The sequence below is a fragment of the Haemorhous mexicanus genome, chromosome 2, assembly GCF_027477595.1.
Source record: "Haemorhous mexicanus isolate bHaeMex1 chromosome 2, bHaeMex1.pri, whole genome shotgun sequence".
NCBI lineage: Eukaryota > Metazoa > Chordata > Aves > Passeriformes > Fringillidae > Haemorhous > Haemorhous mexicanus.
The window spans coordinates 50,508,031-50,533,786 of NC_082342.1; the positions used below are offsets into that span (position 1 = coordinate 50,508,031).

At 38.6% G+C, this 25,756-nt stretch overlaps 1 protein-coding gene across 7 annotated transcripts in view; it reads right to left on the bottom strand.

The window, feature by feature from the left end:
- Nucleotides 1-25,756, bottom strand: part of ATP8A2 (ATPase phospholipid transporting 8A2) — a 313,847-nt gene that overhangs the window by 122,392 nt on the left and 165,699 nt on the right. For all 7 annotated transcript variants that reach the window (XM_059838776.1, XM_059838775.1, XM_059838772.1 and 4 more), the window contains one exon: nt 21,913-22,023. In XM_059838776.1, coding sequence (XP_059694759.1) covers nt 21,913-22,023 — 111 coding nt within the window. The remainder of the gene's footprint in view (nt 1-21,912; nt 22,024-25,756) is intronic.

Sequence of the window (25,756 nt, forward strand, 5' to 3'; positions counted from 1 at the left end):
CCCACGTGCCTATTTTTAAAAGCACATGCATGCACTCCAAGCCCTAGGAAAGAGTATGAATCACTCAGTCTCCTGTACTCAGATACACAGTATCTGCAAATATCCAGCTCCATCGATTTTCCAAGTCTCCTTGGATGCAGTAACCTTCGCAGTTCTATTCCTTAGTGATTTTCTTGTTTCCTCTTAAGCCCCTGTAAACGTCCTGCAATAGTATCTTGTTTTAAATACAAATTAAGCTGCAGGTTTATCCAAGAGAATGAATGTGAGTTGATGTTACATGTGCCATACTGTAAACTTGCCATATCTAATGAATGCTCTTTATTTGCTGAACAGGTGCTTTGTTCTTAATTTTTATAATCATGGGATACTCAGAGTTGCCAGTCATATAAACTGATTTCTTCAGAGAAGCACCCTGAAAAATTTTTCTATGAAAAATTGCCCAAAAGTAGACCTGGCAGTTCCTTGCTTCTGGTTGCATCCTTCCTTACATCTCTGGTTGCATCTCTGACAGTGAACAGAAGGGAAAAGCTTGTATGAGCTTCTATAGAATCCAAGAATATGTTTTATTGCTGGTGATCTGTTTCTTGGTATCTGAACTTGAAGTCTGAAAACACTGATAAATCATAAAATGATTGCATTGTACTTCTGGGGTCAGGGGGTGATTTCAGCTAGAAGTTGAAATAACTTTTGCTCTGTTTCAGAAGCATAAAAAATACTCTGATCTAAAGAGAGCATGTTGATTGTGAGGTAATTTAGATTATTAAACCCAAGCTGCTGTAGCCTTTACATTAGGAAATATTTCCTAACCTGTCAAATCCTCTTTCCCTTAAGAGAAAAATATTCAGTAGTATTCAATTAGGACAGTGTTGTATCTGAACAAAAAGAACATGTGTTCATGCTAGAACCTGATACTAGTAAGACAAGCAAGACAGAGGATAACTCCCCAGGAATGATGGAAGGCACCAAGGACCAAACACTTGTATGTCAGCACCTTGCAAAGGTCTTCCAGCCTCGTGCATCCCAGGAATTAGTAGTGTCATACACACAGTACCTCTGACGCTGAGGCTTTTCCTCAATGAGCTATTTTCAGGGGAATAAAACCTCAACTTTGAATGGCAACTTCTGAATGACAAGATCACTAATGCAAGGAACCATTTGCCATCTTAAAATGATCTGAAGACCCAACATTACAGCAGTGAAAATGGATCTACTACTAAATCTGGGGATTAAGCAAGATGAAAAGTTTTGGGTTAAAAACAGTAATTGTATTTATAATTTACCTGAAAAACATGTAGTTTACTAAGTGAAGAGAGTCTGACATGCAAATTCTGGATTTATTTCTCCACAAGTGGTTGGATGTGGTTGCATCAAGTGGTACATTCTCTATTGTTAAAATTGAGTGACTGAGACAGAACCCAACGTAAAGTGGTTTAAAGTTTCTTCTAATATTTGAGCAGTGCAAGTATAATAACAAGCTTTTCCCCCCACCTTTCAACTTTCAGAGCTAAAATCTCCAAACAGTGAAGTGAAGGCTATTTCTGACATCCTCTTTCCCCTCATATAGTCATCCAAACTATAAACAAATGTTCCCTTGCCTGCCATACAGGCCTGTCTGCACAAGGAAGTTACAGTGGTTTAACTGCAATGTGATTGTAAATCCACTAAATTGGTTCCAAATGTTCTGTGAATGCTCTAAGCCCGATTTAAACTGAAATGATAGCCCAGATAGTTTGTTCCACAGATTTAAAACCTGCATTTAAAATTGAATTGATTCTTGTGCTGCAGCATGGAAGACAATCTAAAATGAAACATCGAGTCTGTTGTGATACTATTTAGAGTTGAAATTATTCTTTCTGAGAAAATGCTCCTGAGAGACTGGAGGCTGGGAGAGCCCTATGCAATACAAGGCAGGCTTGCTTTGTTCAGTTCTGGGTGGGTCTTGGGTATCTTTTGAGGAAGCAATAGCTCTGCTGTGTTTTTCAGTTCCTCCAGAGAGCTGACTGTCAGTCTCACAGACACCAACATGCTTGTGTCCACACTGCCCAGCATCAGCACCTGGAGGAACAGCAGGCTGACTGTCTTGTGGCCCTTTGTGCTTGTGCTGAGTAGGTCAACTGTGGGGAGATTTTTTACAAAACTTAGAAGGGCTGGAAAGAATGAGGTTTGTGTTTATAGCATTAGTGAGGTCTCGTGTTGTGGATATAGTGCAAGATAAGAGGATATTTGAGGGTACTAAGACTACCAACATGATTTAAAGGCCTACACATGTTGAGGGTGACAGTTCTCAGACTAGCTGTGGGCCATATGCAGTGAAAAACATTTCATACCTTAAATGCTTTTGCCTCTGGATAATCTTTCTTATGTTTAGATTAAAAGACTACTTCTCTTAGCTCTTAGCACCATTGTTTAGCAAAAATATTTTTTTCCCCATCTTGGCCCCAAAAGATCTGGGACACCACTCTATTTCATATATATTCGTTAGCAGACCTATCTTCTAGGTAGAGTTGACAAAAATCTTTTGTTATGCCAAAGTATTTGATACTGCTTACTAATCAGCTTTTTGACATGTTGAAATTTGTGGAGAGGCAATCCCTCAACTTTGACTCACTGGTGTCCAGTTTATAATGTTCCTTTCCCTTCCTAGCCAGGTAGTAATAAACCACGGCACTGTCAACTGCTGCACTACCTTCTGCTTCATGTAAAGGCCTGCACTTGAGCCCAGTATTTTCAACCCACCTAAAAGTCACAATCAAAAGTTCTGGGCTGCCCCAGAAGTGCAGTGCAATCATTTTACATCTATCCAGACTTCAAGTTCAGATACCAAGAAACAGACCACCAGCAATAAAACATATTCTTGGATTCTATAGAAGCTCATACAAGCTTTCCTCTTCACCCTCAGAGATGCAACCAGAGATTAAGGGAGGATGCAACCAGTAGCAAGGAACTGCCAGGTCTACTTTTGGGCAATTTTTCATAGAACAGGGTGCTTCTCTGAAGAAATCAGTTTATATGACTCCTTTTGAGCACTGGCAACTCTGAGTGTCCCATGATTATAAAAATGAAGAACAAAGCACCTGTTCCAAATAAAGAGCATTCATTAGATATGGCAAGTTTACAGTATGGCACATGTAGCATTAACTCACATTCATTCTCTTGGATAAACTTGCAACTTAAATCATATTTAAAAAAAGATACTGTACTCAAAACTGCTGTGTCAGATTTCCCCCAAAGAAAAACAAAAAAGGAAAGAGAATATTGGTAGTTACAGGTTTAAACTGGACTCAGTGTTAAGGTCTCTCACATAAGATGTAACACACAAACCTCAGAAAAGTTCTTTTTCATTTGTATGGACATTTTAAAAACTTTCAAGGTTATTTCAAATACAGCACAATTATTCTTCTCAACACAGCACCAGATTTAGAATGATAGCCAACAATTGCAATGTTTTATAAAGCAGAACCATATACTGTGAAGTAAATCCATTGCCACAAAGCAATCCGTACTTTGGCTAATTTAAAAAAAACCAAAGCCAACACACAGAAGTACATCACAAAAGCATACTGCAAGCTATTTCTCACAACTGAAAAGTCTCCTACTTACCATAGCCATTACAGACATACTTTGCTTAGCCTGCTGTACATGCTTTACCATCAACATGACAGAGAGGTTACAACCAAATTATAGATTCCAGTGCTCCAAAAAGCCACCAAAGACAGCTGTATCACAGCAAAGCAAGTAGCTCACCTTTTCACAATAACATTTTTAGTAATTCCTTCCACATTTTATACCAGATTAAGACAAGACAAAACCTTTGATAAACTGATAACACTTACCTAGTTAACAATACAGTATAGTAATATGATCAAGTTATTCATATTTATGGAAATCTTAAAGTAACCTCTTAGCTACACACAGCTTAGTTGCTGGCATTTGAAGGCAAAACCAAACCTTGCTCATGAAGACCTTCATCTATAGAAGTAGTTAATTAGATCACCTTCCTCACTATTAAGAATATTTTTTAATATTAAGGTTTGAAGGTTCTAAAAAGTGTTACTAAGGTGACTACCTTCCAGTCAGCATCAAAATACAAAACACAGGGAAACAGCAGGGTTCAACACCTCTGAAAAGGTGTGGTTTTTCCCAATCCTGGCACACGGACTCTATAGAAATTCACCTGAGATAAAGGAACCAGCAAAGAGAAAGCACTTCCTCCATATTCTACAAAAATTAGGATCTAAACATTCAGGTGGGTATCCTGTGAGAATTTTTGAGAAAAAGTAAAAAAAAAAAAATTTGAAAAGTACAAGGGGAAAAAAATGTTAAAAGACTTATAAAGGAAAAGGGCCTTGTGCTTAGCAGCGGTTGCTGCTGAGACTGAAGTGTGAACAGAAGCTTTTGGCTTTTTTTTTCTCTTTGTTTTTTAAGTCAAGCTGACTTGTAAGCCTTCTGCAAAGAGTTCTATAGTTGAATAATTTAGCCCATGGATGATGCTTTATTAATGGCATGCTTCAGACATTATCACTGGAAAACTGGATAGAAGCCCAGATGTCTGGTTTAAGACCATTTTTATTTCCTGCATTTTCAAAACATTGCATGGGGCTTTAGCTGCACGATTCAGAGAAACTTAATGAGACTCATGCAGCTATGCCTGCATATGTTGCTTTGAAAATAGAGAAGCACTGGTTTGGGTTCTGCTCTTCTGAAGCTCTCCCTGGAGTGATTTAAAGGTGTTTTTTCCTCTCAGTCTTTTCTCTAAAGGTCTTCTACACTTTACCTCACCATGTCTGACAGATAAAGAGCTGAAACTTTGGACACCTCATTTTTTTGAAGACTTCAGTACTCTGGCCTTGTGTGGGGCCATGAAACCAAACAGCAAACTGCCAGGCAATTAAATTTATCCCAGTGGGTCATGGTGCTCAATTTAATGGCAATGTGTTACTTCAAATCAGAACAATGATGTGGGCACTGAGCAGAGTTACAACTTGGTATCAACATATGTCATTTATTATGATTGATTACTACTTACTGTAAACCATTTTAATACCCACACGATCAAACTTAATATAGGTTATTCAGGTTCAAATCAAAACTTCAGTATATATATTGTATTACACAACACACATCTCTATTGGAAAGCCATGCCGTAAATCATGCATTAAGGAAAAAGTGAACCTTACATATGTATAATTTACAAGCTGTTTAATAAAATAATTTTGCTATATTGCTGTTAATAAGCTATAAGAATAATTTTACTGCATTCTCATCTTTTCAAATAGCTGAAAATACAGATTTTCTGATTTTCTTTTGTTTTCTTTAAACATGAGTGTTAATCCTCCCCTTTCTGAGTTGATGAATTGGCTGCTAAAGCAAGGATTTGCCCCAGTCAGCTGGCAGTTGGAAATCTGCCTTCAGGTCCAAACAGATTAAATCTGATAAAGAATCAGGACTTCACTCTAACCTCTCAATTCGGCAGTGACATTGCAACAGAAGAGTAAAGCCGAATATGAAGACTCACTTTGACCTTTTCAATGATCTTATTTTATAGAAATAAATGATACAAGACACCATGTAAATATTTAACTTTGTAACAAGTTCTGAGAGAACGAGCAAGTAACACAAGTGGAATCACTTCAGAGAAGTCTAGATGAGAAAGCACATAAATATTGTGAAGAAATAAGATCACCTGTGGTAGGCCAGCAGGAAGAACCTTAGAGAACAAACAGCTGCAGCATAAGGCTCCCTTTCCTTCATCTAGGAAAGACTGACATGTACACCAACAGTAATGATGCACAAGCTACACTTCTGTGTGATAATTACAAAAGCCATGACCCCCTAGAAAACATCCTCCAGAAGTTCAGAGATCCTCCTGATCCTGACCAGTGGTAACATGATAGAGACTATCACAGGCATGACAATGAGCCTGTAGGGCTCATTACCTTCTTGTAGGCTTTAGCTGGAATGGTATCTTCTTCAAGCTTCCTGCATTTCCTAAGACTGCCCGCCCCGGGCTCTAGAGAGACTAATTCTTACTAAAAATGCACACACGGTATATCTTGTGTCACCCTAATGACAATCTGTCATCTTTCAGGAATTCCCTAGTTACCTGTTTTGGATATTATTGATTAAATTCTTTAGTGCACTGAAACACTATGGAATGAGATCTTTCTATATTCAGGTGCATTAGGCTTTTGTATTCTTTATGAAAGAGAGCACATGTCCAAAAACAGGGTAGAAAGACAGGCAAACAGCCTTGAGAGATAATGTGTTACCAGTGCACAGAAATTTGAAAAAAGTACAAAACTGCCCCAATTCTTCCCCAAAGAGTAGGTATGGTATTTCCCTCCTAATTTAAGTGACTACAGAGAACAAACTGTACTTAAGGCCAGTTTTCTGCTGTCTGCCAACAAGATGGCCTTTTGACAAAACTGTCTTCCAACATTAAGTCAATATCATCTCAAAACCATGCATATTTTCTAGAAAAAAACCAAAATGCAGTATCTTAAAGGTCTTCTTCACCTGTATATCAGTGATTTATCTTAAATTTTATATTACTGTGTAAAGCAGGCGTCAGAACAACAGGAAAGTGACCATAAATGACTTGTTGCTGCAAAAAGTTGTCATTCTAGGAAAAAAGGAAAGAGTGAAATGACTGAATTTTTAAACTTTCTTTTCAGCAACACCAAGTAGGAACATTTTATACCCATACCACAGAGGCAATTTATTTGGCTGCATCAGATTAATTTTCCTAAGGCTACAGATATAATTTAGAAGATTTTATTCATATGACAAAATTTAGTAAATAATTCTTGTTTCAGGCTTTGGGAAATCACCACAAATTGAAATACTGAAAATATTAATAGCAGTATGCTTGTTCCACTCTATTCCTTTTAAATTTTCATTAGCAACTAATTTCTTTTAAAGATGAGGAATACTGGGAATTACCAAGTCTGACACGCTGCAACTATAGTCTCCTGTTGTACATACAATGGGGATTTCAAAATAGTTTGGGAGCAGGTTTAAGCAAGAGTAATGCAAACATGGAAATAGCTCCTCTTTGAGAAATACATCAAGGATACAAAGAGACGTGCATCCAAGGGATTCAGTTCAAAATGCTTTTCAGGAAACAGCTGAAACTCACTAATCATTGATAGAATATGCTAAGCTATTAATTCTCAGATGGAACTGTACTGGACTTCCAGCTGTTTGAAGCACCAAAGAGAGACCTGTTAAATTTTGGTACTACTATGACTACAACTTGCTTGGTTTTTTTTCCCCTGCTCCTCTTCCCCAACATAGTGAAAGAGCTGTGACTGACAACTTTTATAAAGGTACCTTTCTGCTTTACAGCAGACATTAAACATTTGTATGGCTGGTAAAACAAGACACCTTCAGGTGGTGCACACACACAAACATGCATATTCAATTCAGAAGGAAGCCTTTTATGGTTGGAAGGAAAAAACGCATGACTGTGACAGAACAACGCGTATATTCCTATGACAATGCTTTAAACCTCTAACTCTCTGATGTAGTTGCTGTCAGTCTCAGAGGATATAGCAGTGAGCACCTGAACAGTGCTGGTATTACCCCAAATTATTTTTCAGGACTTCCTAGAACAGTCTGGCAAAAACTTCAGGTACTTCATGACTTTGAGGACCCTGCTGCACAAACCAGGCACTCAGTGGGGAAAGTGTGCAGCCCTCAAAATTTACATCAACTCTGCAAGTGTTGACAAGAGATAGTAAGATTTTTTTAAACTTTATTTTTGCAGCGTTTATCTCACAAGATGGCTCTCAGTACCAAACTCCACAAGACAAGGTCGGGACAACTTCATATTTGCAATGGAAGCAGGAACTATTTAAATGAAATACAACAGCCATTTTTTTTGATATTATTCTTCATATACTGTTAAGCAGGCAGCCATCTGCCAAAGCTGCTTTTTGAAATGAGATACATACTCACTACAGGAGTATGTGACTGATGCCAGTGGGGGAGGGGGAAATAAATGAAGCCTGGCAGGTGAAGTTCTGTTTGTCCTCATTTATTAGAATTAAATAGTAATTGCCTCTGTTCAAACAGAAGAGAGCAGACATTTGCTGCCCACCAGAGTGGCTTCCAGCTATACCTCCAAATGGAGAAATATGATAATTAAAGTTTTATCTATCTTCATTATTTTTTAACGTGACAGCAGATGTAGGAGTACTGCTAGACTTTGTATTATAGAAATGTATGCAGCAGCAACTTTCCTTACAAATGAGACACTTAACCATGGGCTCACAACCCCAAGTGGAGTGTATTGTACCCAGCACTTGCATCATTTATTGCTGCTTTGGAGCTGTAATACAAATGTGCAGATTTGCATTTTCATGGAAAGCAATAACAAATTTACTAATGAATCTCAAGATACCAGTGTGGGTAAAGGGAGCACCTGAAACTTCACATGACATGATTCCCCATTGACACATCAGTAAAACAAGTAGGAAGACAGAATCAGTCAACACAACCAAAACACCCACCCAAGAAACCAGAGTCAGTCACCAACACTCAGATTATGATGAAGTCAGCTATGTGAAGAGTGTCAGGCAAGGACCAACAGAATTGTGCTGAGTTTCTCAAGAAGAGAGCTCTCGGGACAGCACAATTTACTGATCTGGCAATCTGCTCTGTAGGAAACAGAGTCATACTAAAAAAGAAAAAAAATTGAAATCAAGCTTTTGGGCAGACAGACTTCCATGCTCATGAGTGGTTCTCAGTGAGCATGGCTATCCTAAGAGTGAGCAGGAATAAATCTCAGTCATCAGAAACAATGGGTGTACCAGCAGTGTATTTGGGTGCCAAAATCAGCATGCCAAAAGTTGCATTATTCTGTGTGTTATCCTTTTTATAATATGAACAAGGTAAAGACTTCATTGCCAAAGACACAACAGTCATTCTTCTCAGTAAGGGTGGAAAGTTAAACGGGAGAGCCTCGTGTCTATCCAAATGCCACCTCCCCTCCCCCCCAACAAACTGAGCCTTACAAACCCCACAGAGACCCTTCACAGACCACCAACACACACTCCCCTTCCTTCACCAAGTCCAAGAAAGGAAGGTTTGCCAGGCCTACTTGTAACTTTTTACATTCCCCAAAGCCAAATACATAAGGATTTCCAATCCTAATCCATATTTTAAATTGTTCCACTTTCATTCTCATGCCTTCCCTACAATGCTTTCTCAGCAGTATCAGTCAGTTTGAAGAGAACTGCAACTCTCATGTCTGGCATCCCTTGAAGCACTGTCCTGGTTTTAGGTAACATTCCTGCTTCTTCCCCTAGATTTACTGCTCCAACCTTCTTATTTCAACTCAGCATAAATCAGGGGCTGCTTAAAAAGTAGTAGTAACTGCTTCCAGAGAAATAAAGTCTGCCAGAACTTTCTCTGCTATCATTGTATCACTCCTCCTTTGCAGAAATAGCTTGTACTTCAGCACAAACCAGCTCCTTCTTGTTGCCCAGATGGCCTAATACACATTCTTCAAGATTTCCATGTACATACACCCCACAAATCACACACCATAAAATCTAGTAATCATGCATACATTTTGCTAAAATGACAGTCTCTGATGCATTCTCAGTTTTGAGAGATCACAGCTTCTTTGTGCACATCAACAGCATGTGACTGACATAGGGAAAGACTTTTTTGTTCAGATATGTCTTTGGGATCAACTACCACTTTTCAACTTCCTCCCCTCTTCTTCCCCAGGTCTGTGTTTGGAATGCCTTTGAGTAAAAGACACCCTGACAGCCCAAATGGGAAAATTGGTACATTTTAAGTTCCCAAGCAGTTATGCCATGGCGATTACTAGGGATATAATGAAAACCAATTCATACTCTTCATTTGCTCCGCCTCTCAAAATTTTTTGTCTTTTCTGCAGATATACATAAGCAAAGGCTCCCATCTTAGCTTATGAAAATAACATGTAAAGTCCAACAAAAGTCTATACCTCTGTCAGAAGAGCTGGTCCTTTCTCTTGTCCAAGGGCTCCTATGGACATCAGGAAGGTTATCTGTCTGAATTCTAACCTTAAAGAGCCCATCCTGCAGCTGTGCAAACACCAATGCCTTGGCAAGGAAGAGAGGAAAGAACACCCCCCTGGGGAGACATGAAGACCAGACTGCCCTTTTTAATGGCAGTGGACATTCATGTTGGATTAAAGCACAGCCCAGCTGTGGATTCAAGTGATGGTGAAAGCACAGCCCAGTGACAGGTACAGCAACATCCATGACTCAGCAGGAGGGGCTGGGACTTTCTAAGGGAAGTGGCACCCTAGAGGTGAGCACTGCACAAAGCTTACAGTGGACAAAGCTGCTGGAGCCACGGCAAGAACACGGCGTGGTGCCACCAACATGGACTGCAGCAGACAAACAAGGACTAATAATGCCACTATAGAAGCCACAGCTTGAAATTTCCTAGCTATCATGCATTTACATATTCAACAACAGTAAATAAAAGAAAAACAGGAGAAAGTGGAGCAATTCAACAGTCTATCCCTACGCTGTCCATGAACCAGGACATATTAATGGGCATAAACTCATTTCCAAGTAGTACAAACCCACATGTCATTTTTAAAGCTAATGAATATGAGCTGACACAAAGGTGAGTGTCACATTGCTTTGCTGTTCCAGACACCTGTCATTCCTTGGCAACAAAAGGGAGAAAAGGTCAAGACACTGTCAGCAAAATGAAAAGGGAGACTCACTTTTCTACCAAAATTGAACTTGACAGGAACCATCATCACAAATAATGCTGAGAGGTTCAGGTGTTACTGCCTACTGAAGGTTGAAGCTTACGCTGTTATTGAGCTGTCTATGTATTTTAGTCAGTTACCACTAATAAAATCAATCTGCATTGTCAATTACTAACAAAGTTGGCATGATCTGGGGTTGGATGAGAAAACACAGTATTGGATTTCTTTTTCTAACATATAGTATTTATGCAGTTCATAATATATACTTTTTCTGAAACTCTGCAGAAGCTAGATTCAGCTAAGGCTAATATATTCCATCTCCTCCCTTTCCAAATGCATTCATGCAAAAGCAATTAAGGAAAGAAATCCAGCAAGAAGAAAGAAAGCAAAATAATCTTGTCACGTTTCAAATCTGGCAGACCAAGTTTTGACCTTCCTCACTCTTCTGACAGCAGGAAGCCACCAGTAGTTCTTCAGAGCTTTTGTCTTGATGGAACAGAAGCAGATTGTAACATACACCCAAACATGCATCAAGAACACTTAGCTCTTGTTTTGCCACAGAATGGGCCCCTCTGCTTTTTGGGGTATAGTTTTGGGATTTTAGCTTAAGCCATGATTACTGACATTTATATTCCACATTTAAGGATACCCACAAACATGTGTTAAGAAGATGGTTGTCTCAGTCTTTAAGTATTAGTTCTGAATTTCCTCTCCCTTGTCTGACACAGACCTCACTACAGTGGGCTGTGAATTCTAGCTCAAAAAACCAAAAAAACCCCACTGGTCCAGGATGCCTTTATTTTACAGCAGTTACACTCAAATTGCATTAGCTCACAAAAGGAATCAGGTTCAAAATAGTGAGGAAGAGGAGAAGTGACAAGACAACATTATGAATTATCAATGGAATATCAGGGGCAGGAGCTACAACTAATTTTTGACACCTTGGTAAAGGAAAGTGGATAACTCAAAAGTAATACAATCAGTAAATAGTGTAATTTGCTACTTCTAGTGCATTCTAACAGATTCTAAATGATTTTGTTGAGACGAGATAGAGGAGGTGTAAGGAGTTAGAAAAAGCAATTACTCTCTAGAGCACAGAAATAACCAGAAGCATACCAAGAGTCACAGCTATCTGCAAGGACTCAACATCTCAGTACAGAGGGGAAAGATGTTTTGGACAGGTTACTCAAAGCTTTTACTCCTGCTGTGGGCTGTCATACAGGCCAATGCCTCCTAACGCCTATCCAGCTAAGTGACACAGGATCCCCACATTGGAAGGGAGACTCCCAAGGACACTGAGTGACAACACCTATTTTGAATGCCCCTAGCCACAGAGCTCTCTCTCCAGACAGGTTATATATCCCTTGGGTCAAATACAGTCAAACCACTGAACTGGTTTTACAGGAGAAGAGGCTGTAAAAGCACATTTGAAAGCACCACCTGTGCTGCTCCGGGTTTACTCTGCATGCTGATCATGGGAGACATAGTATAGTTTTTACCTCTGACACTGCTACAGTAAAAAAATTTCATTCAAGAACCTGAACTTGGGCAAACAAACACTCCAAAGTTATACTCTAGATTTGTTTCTTTGACAAACTAAGACATATTTTATTTTAAATCCTTCAGATGCATTTAAACTAGGTTACAGATGCCTTTTATGCATCCCAAGATAAAACAGTCTCTAGTGGTTAATTAGTGAAACTGGATAGAGGTATTTTTATCATTAGTGCTCATCCAAGTAAAATAGCAAAATTATTTGCTAGCAGCATTTAAAAATGGAATCTGTATTCAGTTAAACTTGTTCACTGCCCTAGCTTCTTTGGGTCATGAGCATATAAACCCAAGAAACCTCAAAATAATCAGGACCAGCTCAGTTCATGATACATATACTGGAAAGAAATTCTATATTCCAAAAATTTGGTGACCCTACACTCCTGAGCTAGCATTCAGAAGGATTTTGGAGTTGTCTGTGAAGTATTAAGACACCAGGAGTTATTAATGCATTGATTGCATGCATCTGTACCAAAAGGACTCCCTAGAAAATCTGATCTTTAGAAACATACTCCAGCAGTGCCTCCAAAGATGCCAGAAAAATGCCCTTATCAACAATTAGAAAGGAAAAGGTGCCAATGAGACTGCTGTTAGAGCTCAGGTAAAATTAGCTTTTTTGCTTAACTTGCCAGGAACAAAGAGGCAAAGTATGAGCAAAATGCTTCAAGATGATAAAACTGAACACAAAACAGAATGTTTCAGTATTTTGATCAAGTCTCTTACACTCAAAAAATCCCAAGCTGTAGCTGGACCTTACTGCTGGCAAGCAGCTGTCAGCCAGGCAGACCTGAGTCCAGGCAAGGGAAATGCAGCCCCCACAGACCAGCACTTCTTGGGCTCCCACAACAATATCCTAGCACGTGGCTTGGATATATAAATAAAATAAACTCATTTTATTTCCAAACAACCTCCCAGAAAGTAGAAAATGCAAATACTATTCAGTCACTTCAGTGAGACTGCTCACAGGCTAGCCACCATGCATTTCCAAAAGTGGGCTCCAAGCTGAATTCCACACTGTGAATTTGCACAAAAGCAATCAGTATTATACCTTGGGAATCAGTATTTTACCTTGTTTGGAGCATTTCCAAACCCTCTGTCACTCTGAAAAGTGTTTTACAAAGAGCTGGGCAAAAAGAACTGCAGCAACCTCCTTTTCACACCTAGGCTAAGCAGTGTTTTTAAACAGCAGGATAACATCTGAGTTTAACTGCAGCAGACACAGCTAATTAAGTAGAAGTAATTCTGCTTTTCTTTGCCCTGGAAGACTGAAACCTTCCAAGGTGTATTTGAGTAACAGAACACACACAAACTTACATGGCCATTTTCATGCCAGTGCCTCAAAGCTAAACAGGAGAATTAGACTCACTGTTCCAAACTGTCAGCAGTCACTGGCACCAGGGCAAGTCCTCCTCAGCCTCCTTTCTAAGCACTGTGTATTACCATTCTCAAAAACACTGATCTCCCTGGTGACCAACAACAGGACCCCAGGGAATGACATGGAACTGTCCCAGGGGATGTGTAGGTTGGATATCAGGAAAAGGTTCTTCACCCAGAGGGTGGCTGGGCACTGGCACAGGCTCCCCAGGGAAGTGGTCACAGCACCAGCCTGACAGAGTTCAAAGTGTTTGGACAATGCTCCCAGGCACATGGTGTGACTCTTGGGGAAGGTGCTGCGCAGGGCCAGGAGCTGGACTTTGATGGTCCTTGAGGGTTCCTTCCAACTCAGCTTATTCTATGAAAGGCAAATAAATTGCTGAAGAAATGTATTTTGAAGATTGTTATTTAGGGCAATGAGGTATAGGTAGAAATAGAGAAATGTCACATCTTCAGCATGACAGCCCCATGGCTTATCTAACAAAAAGAAAAACAGACAAAAAACCCTGCTCCACATATGCAATATGCATAGGACCTTACTTTGCTCTCACTTATTCCCATGCAGATGAGGAATGTCTCTGCTAAAGGAAGTACATTTATAGGGGTATAGGCCAGAAAGAAAAACAGCACAGGCCCAAAGGATATACTTGTGAATAGATGTATTACCATATGTGCATTGATGTATCTGTAGCATTGGATTTTTAAAAAACTCCCTCAAAATCATGCCTTCAGTGCAGAACAGGATTGCTAAACTCAGCATTTGAGTGCTAAGCGCAAGTAATTCCATTATAAGGTTTATCTACACTTTCAACACCAACACAAATTTGAAATTTAGCCTTCTCTGTATCAACAAGTACTGTCATGTGCACTGAATTAGCCTAGATGAAGTAATTTTTATTAAAAAAATATTTTTTATTAAAACAACGGGTTATCCAGTACTGAGTCAGAGCAGCCAATGTTTTTCAATTCCATGTTCAAGGCCATGAGAAGAGTTATATTTTATGTGAGAACTTTGAACTTTTGGAAAGAAAGCTGGGCTGAAATGATCAACAATTAACTCTTGAATTTCAAAGCCGTTTTTGTGATGAAAAAAACCTAGGCTTAGATTTTCCTAACTTTCATAATATAGGTTTATCTTCTCTAGTAAAAGCTTCTTCATATGAGGCTGTCTTCTAAACATGAACTTGTATTTTTATTGGTGACATAGTTAAAGTGAAAAAACATTTACTGATTAAAGGATTCTGGCTTTGAAGAACACATTCTTCTGGAGATGGCTAAATGTTTCACATTGAATGGCCTCAAACTTTGAGAACAACATTATCATTGCTTTGGTATAAGGCCACCAGATTATGAATTAAAGATTTTTCACACCAAATTAAGCATACATTTTACCAAGGTGGTGGGGGGGGGGAACAATCACTGTGCCATTCATATTCCTCTTATGTAAATGTACACAACAAATTGATCCAGGCACTCAACATATTCTGTGTCCAATAAAATATCAGAGTAGATCTCTTCTATTGCAGTGTGTACTGAACCTGATGGGTGTTTCATCTAGAGATTTTGAGACCACACAAAGGAACCTAATTTATCATTTATAATATCTGGAATGCTAAAAAATTACAGGTTCTGTTGGCTGCAGGGTGTAATCAAGGCAGTGCTCATAAATTCAGAGCAATGCTGATAGTTTCCATCATTCTTGGGAAAAAAGTCAAACCCAGCCGTTACATAGCTGGGCCAGTTTGGTTTTCTGGGAAGATGGGCTGCTCTCTCATGATTCACTGTGCAGTGCATAGCACTACCAAAAAAAAGGAAAATTAGCACGGGTTTATCTTCACGACCGATTCCTTGGAAACTTTTGGGATTAACATGCTCAGTTAGGAAGCCAAAAAACAAGAAGTCAGTCATGGATTAAAGTTGATGAGATCAGCCTATACACAATGCTGAATTTTTTCAGACAAGAGGGGGGTGGTAACAGAGAACAATTGTCAGTAGCAACATATAAACCAGGTACTATAAAGAATTCAGATACATTTTTAGGAACAAAAAGCAAAGCGATATCTGGAAAATTTTGGATAGGTTGGAAAACTGTATTTTACAATATTGTAAGAACTTTGGCAGGCTCCTTGTAGAATCTGTTTCCTATAACTATTGCTACTAAAGAATGTTTTCTTGAATTGGAGCCTGCAATCAGCTTTTTTGGTGGGCAGGAAGGGGACAGAGTTCTGTGTTGCCTTAGGTCTTTTCCATGTTAAACCTGTGTACAAGGCTGATGGACAGTGCAAGAGAAAAATAAACACATATGTAAGACCTGTTTCCCCACAAATTATAGAAATGAAATGCTGAGTTTCACAAGTTTTGTTCCTTAGACTGTGTTCATTCCTATGTTTTTCATGTCTTCCACCTTCTGTACTATACCCTCCATAAATATTCTACTCTTTTTGAACTGATTAACATAACCAGAGCTGAGAGGTATGGAATTATTTTCTTTTACATGTTTCAAAAACACACGAGAAGAGAACAAAAAAGTTTCTCTTTCTGGATAGGATGTGGTTACCTTAAGACAGACCACTCAGTACTGCTGCTTTAGACAGGTTTGTGGGTCCTGTGACATACCTGCCAGTCCCATGCTGTTCTCCACAAGCTCAGAGCTTCCACAAAGGTTATCCACATGGACACTACAGACATTTCTCTCAGGCACTGAACTTAAACCTGATACCAATCTTAAGGGCACTGAATCCTACCTTTTTGTCTACCTGAAAGCACCCATTTACAAAGAGTAAGGTACATATTCAGGATATGTATGCATTTGTGAGAATCCAAATCTAGATTCCCAAATGATACAAAATGAAAGTCACACACACACACATTGCTCCTTTGCTTCATCATGATAAGAGCATTGTGCTAAGCTTACCACACCAACTGAGTATGTGCACAGAAGTAACAATTATTAAATGCCTACTGGCATTTGAAGTATTTGAACAGGTAACTGAATAATTTTAATAAGACAAGACAGCTAGCTACCTTTATTCTTGTTATCCTCGTTAGAAAGTTTTGCAACCATATGTTCTTATCCTTAATTTAATGCTGCAGGAAAAGACTGCTCTTATTTTTTAAGAAAGTTGCTTTATATGACAACAGTTATAGCACTTCAGTCCTCAACTTACTGCAAAAATCCCCACGCTTAAAGGTTCTCTATTGCCTGGCTGTAACTTAAGAGTTGCAAAGTCAATTGGAAACAGAAAGCACAAAGATGTAGGTAAAAGTCAGATCATTTAAATCAGGGATAAGCACACAGAAGCATTATAGCTATATATTTTTAGTACCATAACAGACACACTCATTTCTGCCTACCATTTGGAGAAAAGAGTTGAAATTCCCATATCTGCTTTCCATATTTTTTTAAATACCTGTTGTGTTTGATGGAAAAGCAAGAAAACAGGAAAAACAAATGCAAGGTCTCATGCAGCAACACTTCATGTGTGCTTGGGCAGGCTGTGCTATCAGCTCCTCTGAAGTGGTGACCACTAAGAGTTCGTGGAGCACTTAACAGCTCTCATTGCCAGACCTTGATGACTCACAAAATCACTTGTTTAAAAGCATGTTTATCTAGGTATTGTGTTTGCTCAGAGCTTTTGAAAAATGGAAATTCAGCTCTAGAATAAAAATTATGATCTTAGTGTTTTGTTGTTCAGTATGTTCATCTTGTTTGTTTAACACCGCTCAGATATTAGACATCCCTTTCAGCAGCTACAAAGAAACAGCTTTCTAATCTAGGCTTACAATTTATCTCTGGATTCTTAAAGTAGAAATTAAAATTATGCAGCAACCAAGGTATCTACATTATACTCTCCCCTTCCCACTTATTTCTCTGTCATGGCCCTACACTGGGGCCAGACCTTGACACTGGGGCCATCTATTCCCACCCCTGACTCATTCTGCAATATATAATACAAAATGCTTCATAATAAGTATGTTTCAAAAAACCCACATGCTCCAGTGAAGAATCGAGCACATTTTTCCTGCACACTGAGTTGGCCTGAAAGCTATCTTCCATGCTACTGTTTCCACAGAACCATTCCCAAAGGCCTTGAACTCTTACCTGATATTTCTGATACCACCTTTGATCTTGCTGTGTTTCTACTTCTCCAAGCATGACATGAAAGCAACATTCCTGTATTCTTTTACATTTGAAATCAGCTATATTTCAAAGCTCTGATGTCAACAGGACAACTTTATATCATCTCCAGTTAAACATATCTGCTCAACAGATGTGAAACACATCTTCTGTTTCACTACTCAGTTTGAAGCCAGCTCCATAAGTAATTGAATGAAATGGTATTTTGTGAGTATGCCCAGCTACTTGTCCGTCAAATCTTTTAAAGTTGAAACCTTGTCACTGGTCTTCTGCCTTAGGATGATGTTGAATGGTTGGCTTTCCTCAGAAACAGATTTAGTGCACACTGCTAGTGCATGCAGACATGGGAAATACAGGAATGGACAGCAAAGAGAGAGCTTTGTATTTGTATTTCATCCTTATGGCCATCTTGGTAGCTTGCTGTGCAGATTCCCCTGCTACTCTTAGGACAGACCCAGCATGCATAGTCAAGAGGGGGGAAGAAGCAGCAATTAATCTGCCAACCAGCTCTGTGGATGGAAAGGCTAGATTCTGCATCCCTTTTGATAGGTGAGTCCATAAGTAAGAGAACCTTAACTTCATACTCTGAAGCACCTTGGCAACAGTGATATATACAAAGGTTCAGGAATTGGGTTCAGAATCACACCAAAAGGACTTGAATTTCCAGGATTTGCTTCTCTTTGTGCTTTTTAGTTATACTTTGCTTAGCTCTGTATTTTCAAAAATCAGGGGGAGAAATCAAGAGAACTGTGATGGAGTGGAGGACTGTGATGAAGAAATTGTAAATGAGAAACCAGGCTAGAGAAAAGAGAGGAACATAGAGTTTCCAGGTATTAAGCCAAGACAAAATCTTTTCAGATTTCACAAAACTTTATTACTTTGATGACTTAAAATTCACCTCTTGAAAAATACTAAGAGGGCCTTTTCAAGAGAGAGAGAAAATACACTCTCAGTTCCATGGTCCCTGCAATCACTAAACCACAAGTTCTGCTGTCTCCTATACCAGCCCTCTAGCTGCATGGAACTATCTCAATATGGGCACACATTTTATTCAACAAAGCAGCTGAAAACAGTTCCTGGGCCCCTGTCTCTCCATAAAGAATCAGCCATTGCAGAAAGGTAAGCACCAGCCTTAACCCCACAGCACCTCCTAGGAGTAAAGCCCATGACTACAATTACCTAAGTATATTTTTCACAAAGCTCCAAATTTAATATTTTAGCCCAGAACCTGAAAAAAAAGCTGGTAAATTTAATGTTTCAGGGATGCAACACTTTGGATCCTCCAGGTTTAAGTGTACATAACTAGTATCAAGATGAACTTTAATGTATGAGGGGTTTTAGCATACCTGCATTGGGATGATAAGAAAAGAGATGGCAACATGCTTTTCTCAAGCATTTACCATTGTTTAATTAAGTTAAATCTTAATACCTTAACTTGCATGCCCTGCAAGATCTGTCCAGGTGTTCTGTGTGCCAAGCTGGACCACCACCTCTTCCTTCCCTCTGGTATTTGCAAAGTATCAGGGAATAAAAGTTATGATAGCCCCAGTGCCTCTCTGCTGCAAAAGCCATTTATATTAGGCTTACTATATCTATTCCTCAGGTGTTAAAACTCCACTGAAATAAAACAGATACAGTAACAAAGGTAGAACTGGCAGTCATATTCATGATGTGCTTTTTCATTCAACTGTATAAATATTTACTTAGTACAATCCTTCTGAAGATACTTAGAAAGGTAGCTCAAGTTCAAATCCCTGTTTCATTATAATGCTAAAAGGATATTCCCCATACACCATATATCCAAGCAGAAAGCATGAGTAAATATTAAACTTGTCCAGAGCACCAGGAAACAATCAGGAACATACCATATACATAAGCAGCAGTGCAGAAGTGCCAAGCATTTAACTAACATTCTCTCAAGCTGAAGGATTTATTCCCTTGTGGAGCATCTCTTTCATGAGCATCATTCCATACCACAAACTGATCAACACTGCCAAGCCTCACAGCACATACACAAAACAACCTCTCTTTCTTTGTGTAAAGGTAAGGAGGGAATTAAAGATCTCTTCTCTCTACCCTGTATCCATAGGATACCAAAACTGGTGTCTCTTTGGCTTCCAGGCAATTTGGCTACTTTTACACAGTTTTGGAGGGGAAGTTCGTTAAGGCTGCTAGTAAAGAAAACTCACCAGGGAAAACCAAATTGAGCTCTCCCCATTGCTGCAGGACAACAGGATTATTTCTGTCACTTCATCTCTGTTAAAGCCTTAAAATTGCTCCCAACTTCTATGTAGCACAAGCACAGAGAGGTAACTGAGGTGCAGAGCTGCATCTTCTAAGACATTTTCCAGTGCTCAGGTGTTGGTGGAACTGACTGCTCCTCAGGCATGGACATGAGGAGACACAAAAGCTCATTTGTCTCAGGACAGTATGCAGTATGCAGAAAGCACACAGCCTAAGATAATGGAGAGAACCTCTGACCTCATATTCTCAGAGCAGACTTGGATTTTATGTATCATGTAGAGATATCTGGTGAATAAAATTCTACCCTAGGGTAAAATAATTGAGCTACCTCAGGATGGAGGTCCCAAAGAACTTCACTTGTATTCAACTCCTTGCACAGCTGCTTATATGGGAAAGCATAGTTTTGCCATACAACATTTGATGCAGATCTTAATTTGTCAGACAATGGTAAAAGAAATAAAGATGCATGGTGCTATAATAAGCTAGAAACAGGATTTCCAAAACTAATTTTCAAATAGAGAAAAGAATCCTAGCAGAAAATCATGATGCTATTAAGAATTTTCTGAAAAGTTCAGGCAAAACCCCAGCAACAGCCAGCCGTGCTCAGTAAGAAATACACCAGAAGAGTTCTTTAAAAAGCTATTAATATTTTCTTTGCACAAATATTGTTATCATCTCCAACAGCATGTAAAAACCTTTACTAAAAATATGATGTGTAGGATAACTTTCTTGCAGTAGACTAATGAGTGTTGAAATTTTACAGATAATGGCTAATTCAGAAATAGCACAGAAGTGGAACAAGTTAGTGGACAATATTTGTTCTCTAACATCATACAAAGAAAATGATCACACCCTGATGGAGTCAGGAATACTGACCACACTGATCATTATATGACTTATTGAATAGCAAAATATTACTCACCCACTATCTCCTCTAATTGACATAATTACCTGCCTAATAATAAATTTCGCAATTTTCTGTTAACCTTCTTCACAGCTGCTCAGCTGTACAAAGAAATAGAAAATCTAATCTATATGCACATATATTAATAAAACTGATGAACATTGTGGACATTGCTGTAGCAAGTGATCACTTGATACTCAACTGATCAAACCACTGACTTCAAGTTCCTTGAGTATTTCTAACTAGGCAACAGCATGTTACAAAAACCCCTTCCTGATACATCCTAAATTCAAGATGATATTCTGCAGCATGAGAACTACACTCCTTTCTTTAGCATGCTGAAATAGAATGGTAGTAACAGTATTCAGACCTCTCTAAAAACCAGTTTCAGTACTTGACATCTTCCAGCAAATTATTTTCAAAATACAGTTATGTTTTAATTATTAAATCAAATAACCTGATTCATTTCGTAAATGAATATCATTTGCAAAATTATGTCATCTCTTTCCAAAAAACAAAGCAAACTAATTTCAGATACAGCTAATCTGGTCTTTGTAACTTGGAAGCTACAGCTATAGTTTTGAATAGTTTACTATTTGCCTATTAAATGCTATTAAATTAATTTTTTATTTAAATTTAGCTCCCAAATTCCAGTTTTTATAAATATAAGCACTAATTGAAACATTTCCATGAATACAAAGATGCTTTCAATAAGACTGTTTGCAGAGAAGGAATGAACTTTGTCTCTGACATCTCATATCCAAAGCTTCATAGTACTGAAAACCTTTGGTCTTCCTTTACAAACATTAAAAGATTCAAGTGAACTGATTTGAGGAGGAAAACTGAATTTTAAATTGTTAAACACGGAAAAAAAATGGCAGTCCTCCTTTCTCAATCCATTTGGGTGAGCCTTTCTAATTATAAGAGATGATTTAAGGAATGAGCACCAGTAAGAGCCATCCCTTTAGTTTCTCTTACCTCAATAATATACAAAACCACATTTTTGTAGAAGCAGTACAGTATGCATTTGGTAACTCGATTGTAACTCCAAGCACCGTGGACCAACAACAGCTTCTCCAAGTAGGAAAACTGAAAGACAGAAAAGAAGTATTTACATATATGAAGAATTGCTAAAAAAAAAGGGGTTGAAAGTAAACACATGACATCAAGGAAAAAAAAAACCCCTCAAATCAGCACTGTTGAAGTGCAATATTTAAACAGGCAAACAGAAGATATATGCAAAAAACAATTCTTAAAATACTTAAAGCTAAAATCTTTCTTGTAGCAAAATTTCTGAAAGTTCTAAAAAGTGGCTTAAAATGGCAAAAAGTCTTCAATTGTTATTATCATCCTGATGGTAAAATCAATGTTTGAGGGCTTACAAGGTTCAGAATCCCCTCCCCCGGTGTAAAATGAGCAACCTAATAAACAAAACTCTCTTGAGCTGAAATAAAATAAACAAGAGGGGAACAAAAGTGGAAAAATAGATGCATTTATAGAGAATAGATGCTTAGATTAACATTTTCTGCCCACAAAATGCATGTGATCATGTGTTATATAAAATATTGTATAAAGCAAGGTGCATTTGCCAAAAAGGGTAAGTAAATTAACCTTGTATAATTGTATACCTTTTAATGCTAATTTGAACTCCAGATGGAGCTCGAATTCAGAACTTTTAAAAATGGACTTTTATGGAGCCAGTGTTGTAATCCCAGACTGGGAAATGCATAATTTTCATGTCTTGGCTTTGTTAGTGAACTTTTTTATGACCTGCAGCATTCCTCTTTTGCCCACAGCTCAAAGGGATGACTGTGTTTAGTGTTTAGCAAGTATGTACCTGAAGGGATCTTGGGCACACTAAGGTAATTATTTACTTTGCTTCTTTTTCCACAAAGTGACTTGACAGGAAAACACTGACTTTCTAAATTTAGATTCTAGATCATTTATTTTAACCAAAACTTATCTGAAATTGAAAGCTGCTACAATGAGTTAGGGCTGTTGTGAGGCAGCTCTGCTCCCATGCTTTCCAGCAATGAAATCACTGAACCACAAATCCTGTAAGGACAGCCTCTCTCGCACGCATCAGCAACTCAGATTTGTTAGGATATGCCAGCAGAGAAGGAGAGAAAACAAAAGTGAACCAGGCTTCACTGTTCTCTGCTTAACTTGAGCTAGAGCTATAACTGGGACACTCCCAAGGGAGTAGCTGACCTGTTAGACCCCTAAATGCCTCAAGTTAATTAGCAGGAGTGCTACAACTTTCCTCATCAAAATCACTGACAAAACACCACCAAGGTGATGGGAAACTTGTCACAAGGTCCTTACAAGTCATCCCAAAGCTCCTGTGGAGAATAGTCAGAAACAGCCTGAGAACCTCTCTCTGCTGAATCTAACAAGTGACCATCTTGGATGTGGTCTTCTTGAAAGCTCAAGGCAACAAAAAACGCTACCATGAATTGCTCTTGTCTGTGCTCTCATGAAAATGAGAGCACTACAGAACACAGCAAGGAAGATACTCAGAGCCTAAAGAACACACAGAGCCTGCTCACACCAGTGAAGAGTCCCATTAAGACACGGCAAACAAGTCTGCTTTGATGCTGATACTATGCAAATGGAGAGCTCCTGGCACAGAGCAGTACAGACAGGGGCCCTACCAAGACATTGTCCTTGTTTGGCTGCCCCTGTATTTACAGCATTTCAAATCAGCAGGAAACCTTATCACCATCTGGTCAGCCTACCTGTGAAACTGTGTAAGTTTTTACAGTCATCTCTGTATCAACCCTAGCATAACCTCATTTATACAGAGATTATCTTCTAGAATCTATCTTGACTAAAGGATGAGGCGATGGCATGTTGGGGGTTTTAAGACAGTGAAAAGGCATCCACAAAACAAGCCATTTTTTCCAAAGGAGAAAACTGAAACAAGAATATTTGTTGAAGAAAGAAGCTTCCTTAATTAAGAAAAGGAAGCAGTCCCTAGACACCAGATGTTCTCTAGATTAAGATGATAAAGCTATTTACTGAGAAAAGAAAAAGTTATTAAAGTCTACTACTGTCTCTCTAACTAGTTAGGTCATTTGATTTGGGAATTCTCTAAATAGAGGTCACTGGTGCAATATCATTTCAAGGGAAAAGGATGATTCGAACAGATGCTCCTTGCACCTGTGGAAGCTATTTCAAGTGGAGTCAGACACAAGTTGGCTTTTTATTTTTGTTTGGTTTATGCTTTGATTCTCCCTGGAATCCCAAATGAGCCTATATAGAGACTCTCTCTTCTCTAAGTGCCTACTTCTGGCAGCACTGCATTTGAAATAGCATTTGAACATGAGATGCTACATTACAGTGGTCGTCTTAAATTACTCAATAAGAACATACTCTGCCTTCAAGGCATGCACATACAGTAATGTTTTAGTGGGAGTTATATGTCTTTGCTGAAAGAAATACACTCCATGGAGATCAAGTTTTTCTTTTGAACACTAATTTACTTTTTTTTTTAAGCACATACTACCACACAGTATTAGTCTCCTCTACTACAGGGATTGTTTTATATGTTTTCTGATTTAATCAGTACAAATTCTTCTACACAATCACAAAAAAAAAAAGTTCCACAGTGTTTCACTAATTTTTGAATGCTGCAATTCTGTGCTGGTGTCACCAGCTTTTATTTGATATTGAATGAAAAGATTCATTATTATTGTCAGTAACCTACTGATTGGAATTTAAACAAAGAACAGCTTCCATGTTCTAACACTAAACTGAAATACAGGATTTTTTTAATGCAAAAGTAAAACATGAATGTGGAATTACTTCCCCAGATTTAGCATTACTGTGACACAAAAGAAATAACATTTGTAGGGCCTTCTACGGACAAAACTCTTGCTGCTTATGCTTAGTTACCAAAGCAGAAGTAATAAATGATCTGAGGAAGTCCAGGTAAAGGGTATTCCATTAAGTTGTACAGCAGAAGCTATATATAATCCACTGAAATTTAAAATGTAAAACTCATTATGAGATACCAGAGACAATGGCTATGGCAGTTCCTATACTGGTATATATTTGGAATATGCTACTGCTCATGACAGAAAAGCTTGGTAAAACTGCCTAAAATTCTCAAGATAGGTTTTGTGAAAGGTCTCAGTTATTCAAACCTGAAGCTTCAGCTTCTTCACAACAGAGCAGCTATACAAGACTGACACTTTGCTTCCCAGCAGGGTTACCACAATAAACAGTTATCTGTGCATACAGCAGCATTATCCCTGCCTTTTCAAAACCTCACCTCCTACTGGGAGCTATCAAAAGATGGTAATATTTCACATCACTTGGTAGAACAAATCTGACTACACCCTGCCAGACGGGAACATCAGCTGAAACTCTGGTCACTGAGGAGACAAGGAACTGTCTCTACTTCCTGTCAGCTTGATCTGGTTTTGCCCTGCATCAGTCTCAAACACACAGAGCATCTCAGGTGTAAAGAGTATTCAGAGAATATTCAGCAACTGAAGCACGTTCTTCCTTTCTGGTTTTTCTTTCAAAATCTTGATTCTAAGTTGTGGTTTCTTCAGCAAAACAAACAAAAAAGGCTTTTAACTCCTCTTTTTAGCTGCAGTAATCAGTTCTGAATTTGATGAACTAGTTTAGGGGCACTCACCCAAATAATGTTCAAAATAACATGTGCGAAAGGAAAATGCTGGCCAGCTCTCCAGAACTGTGATCAGTTCTTGGATGCAACACAGGGGGTGGGGGGAAATAAAGATAGAGGAGACACCTCAAGTTAAGAACTGCCAAACAGCCAAATTCTCACACACCTGGTTATAGTACCTAC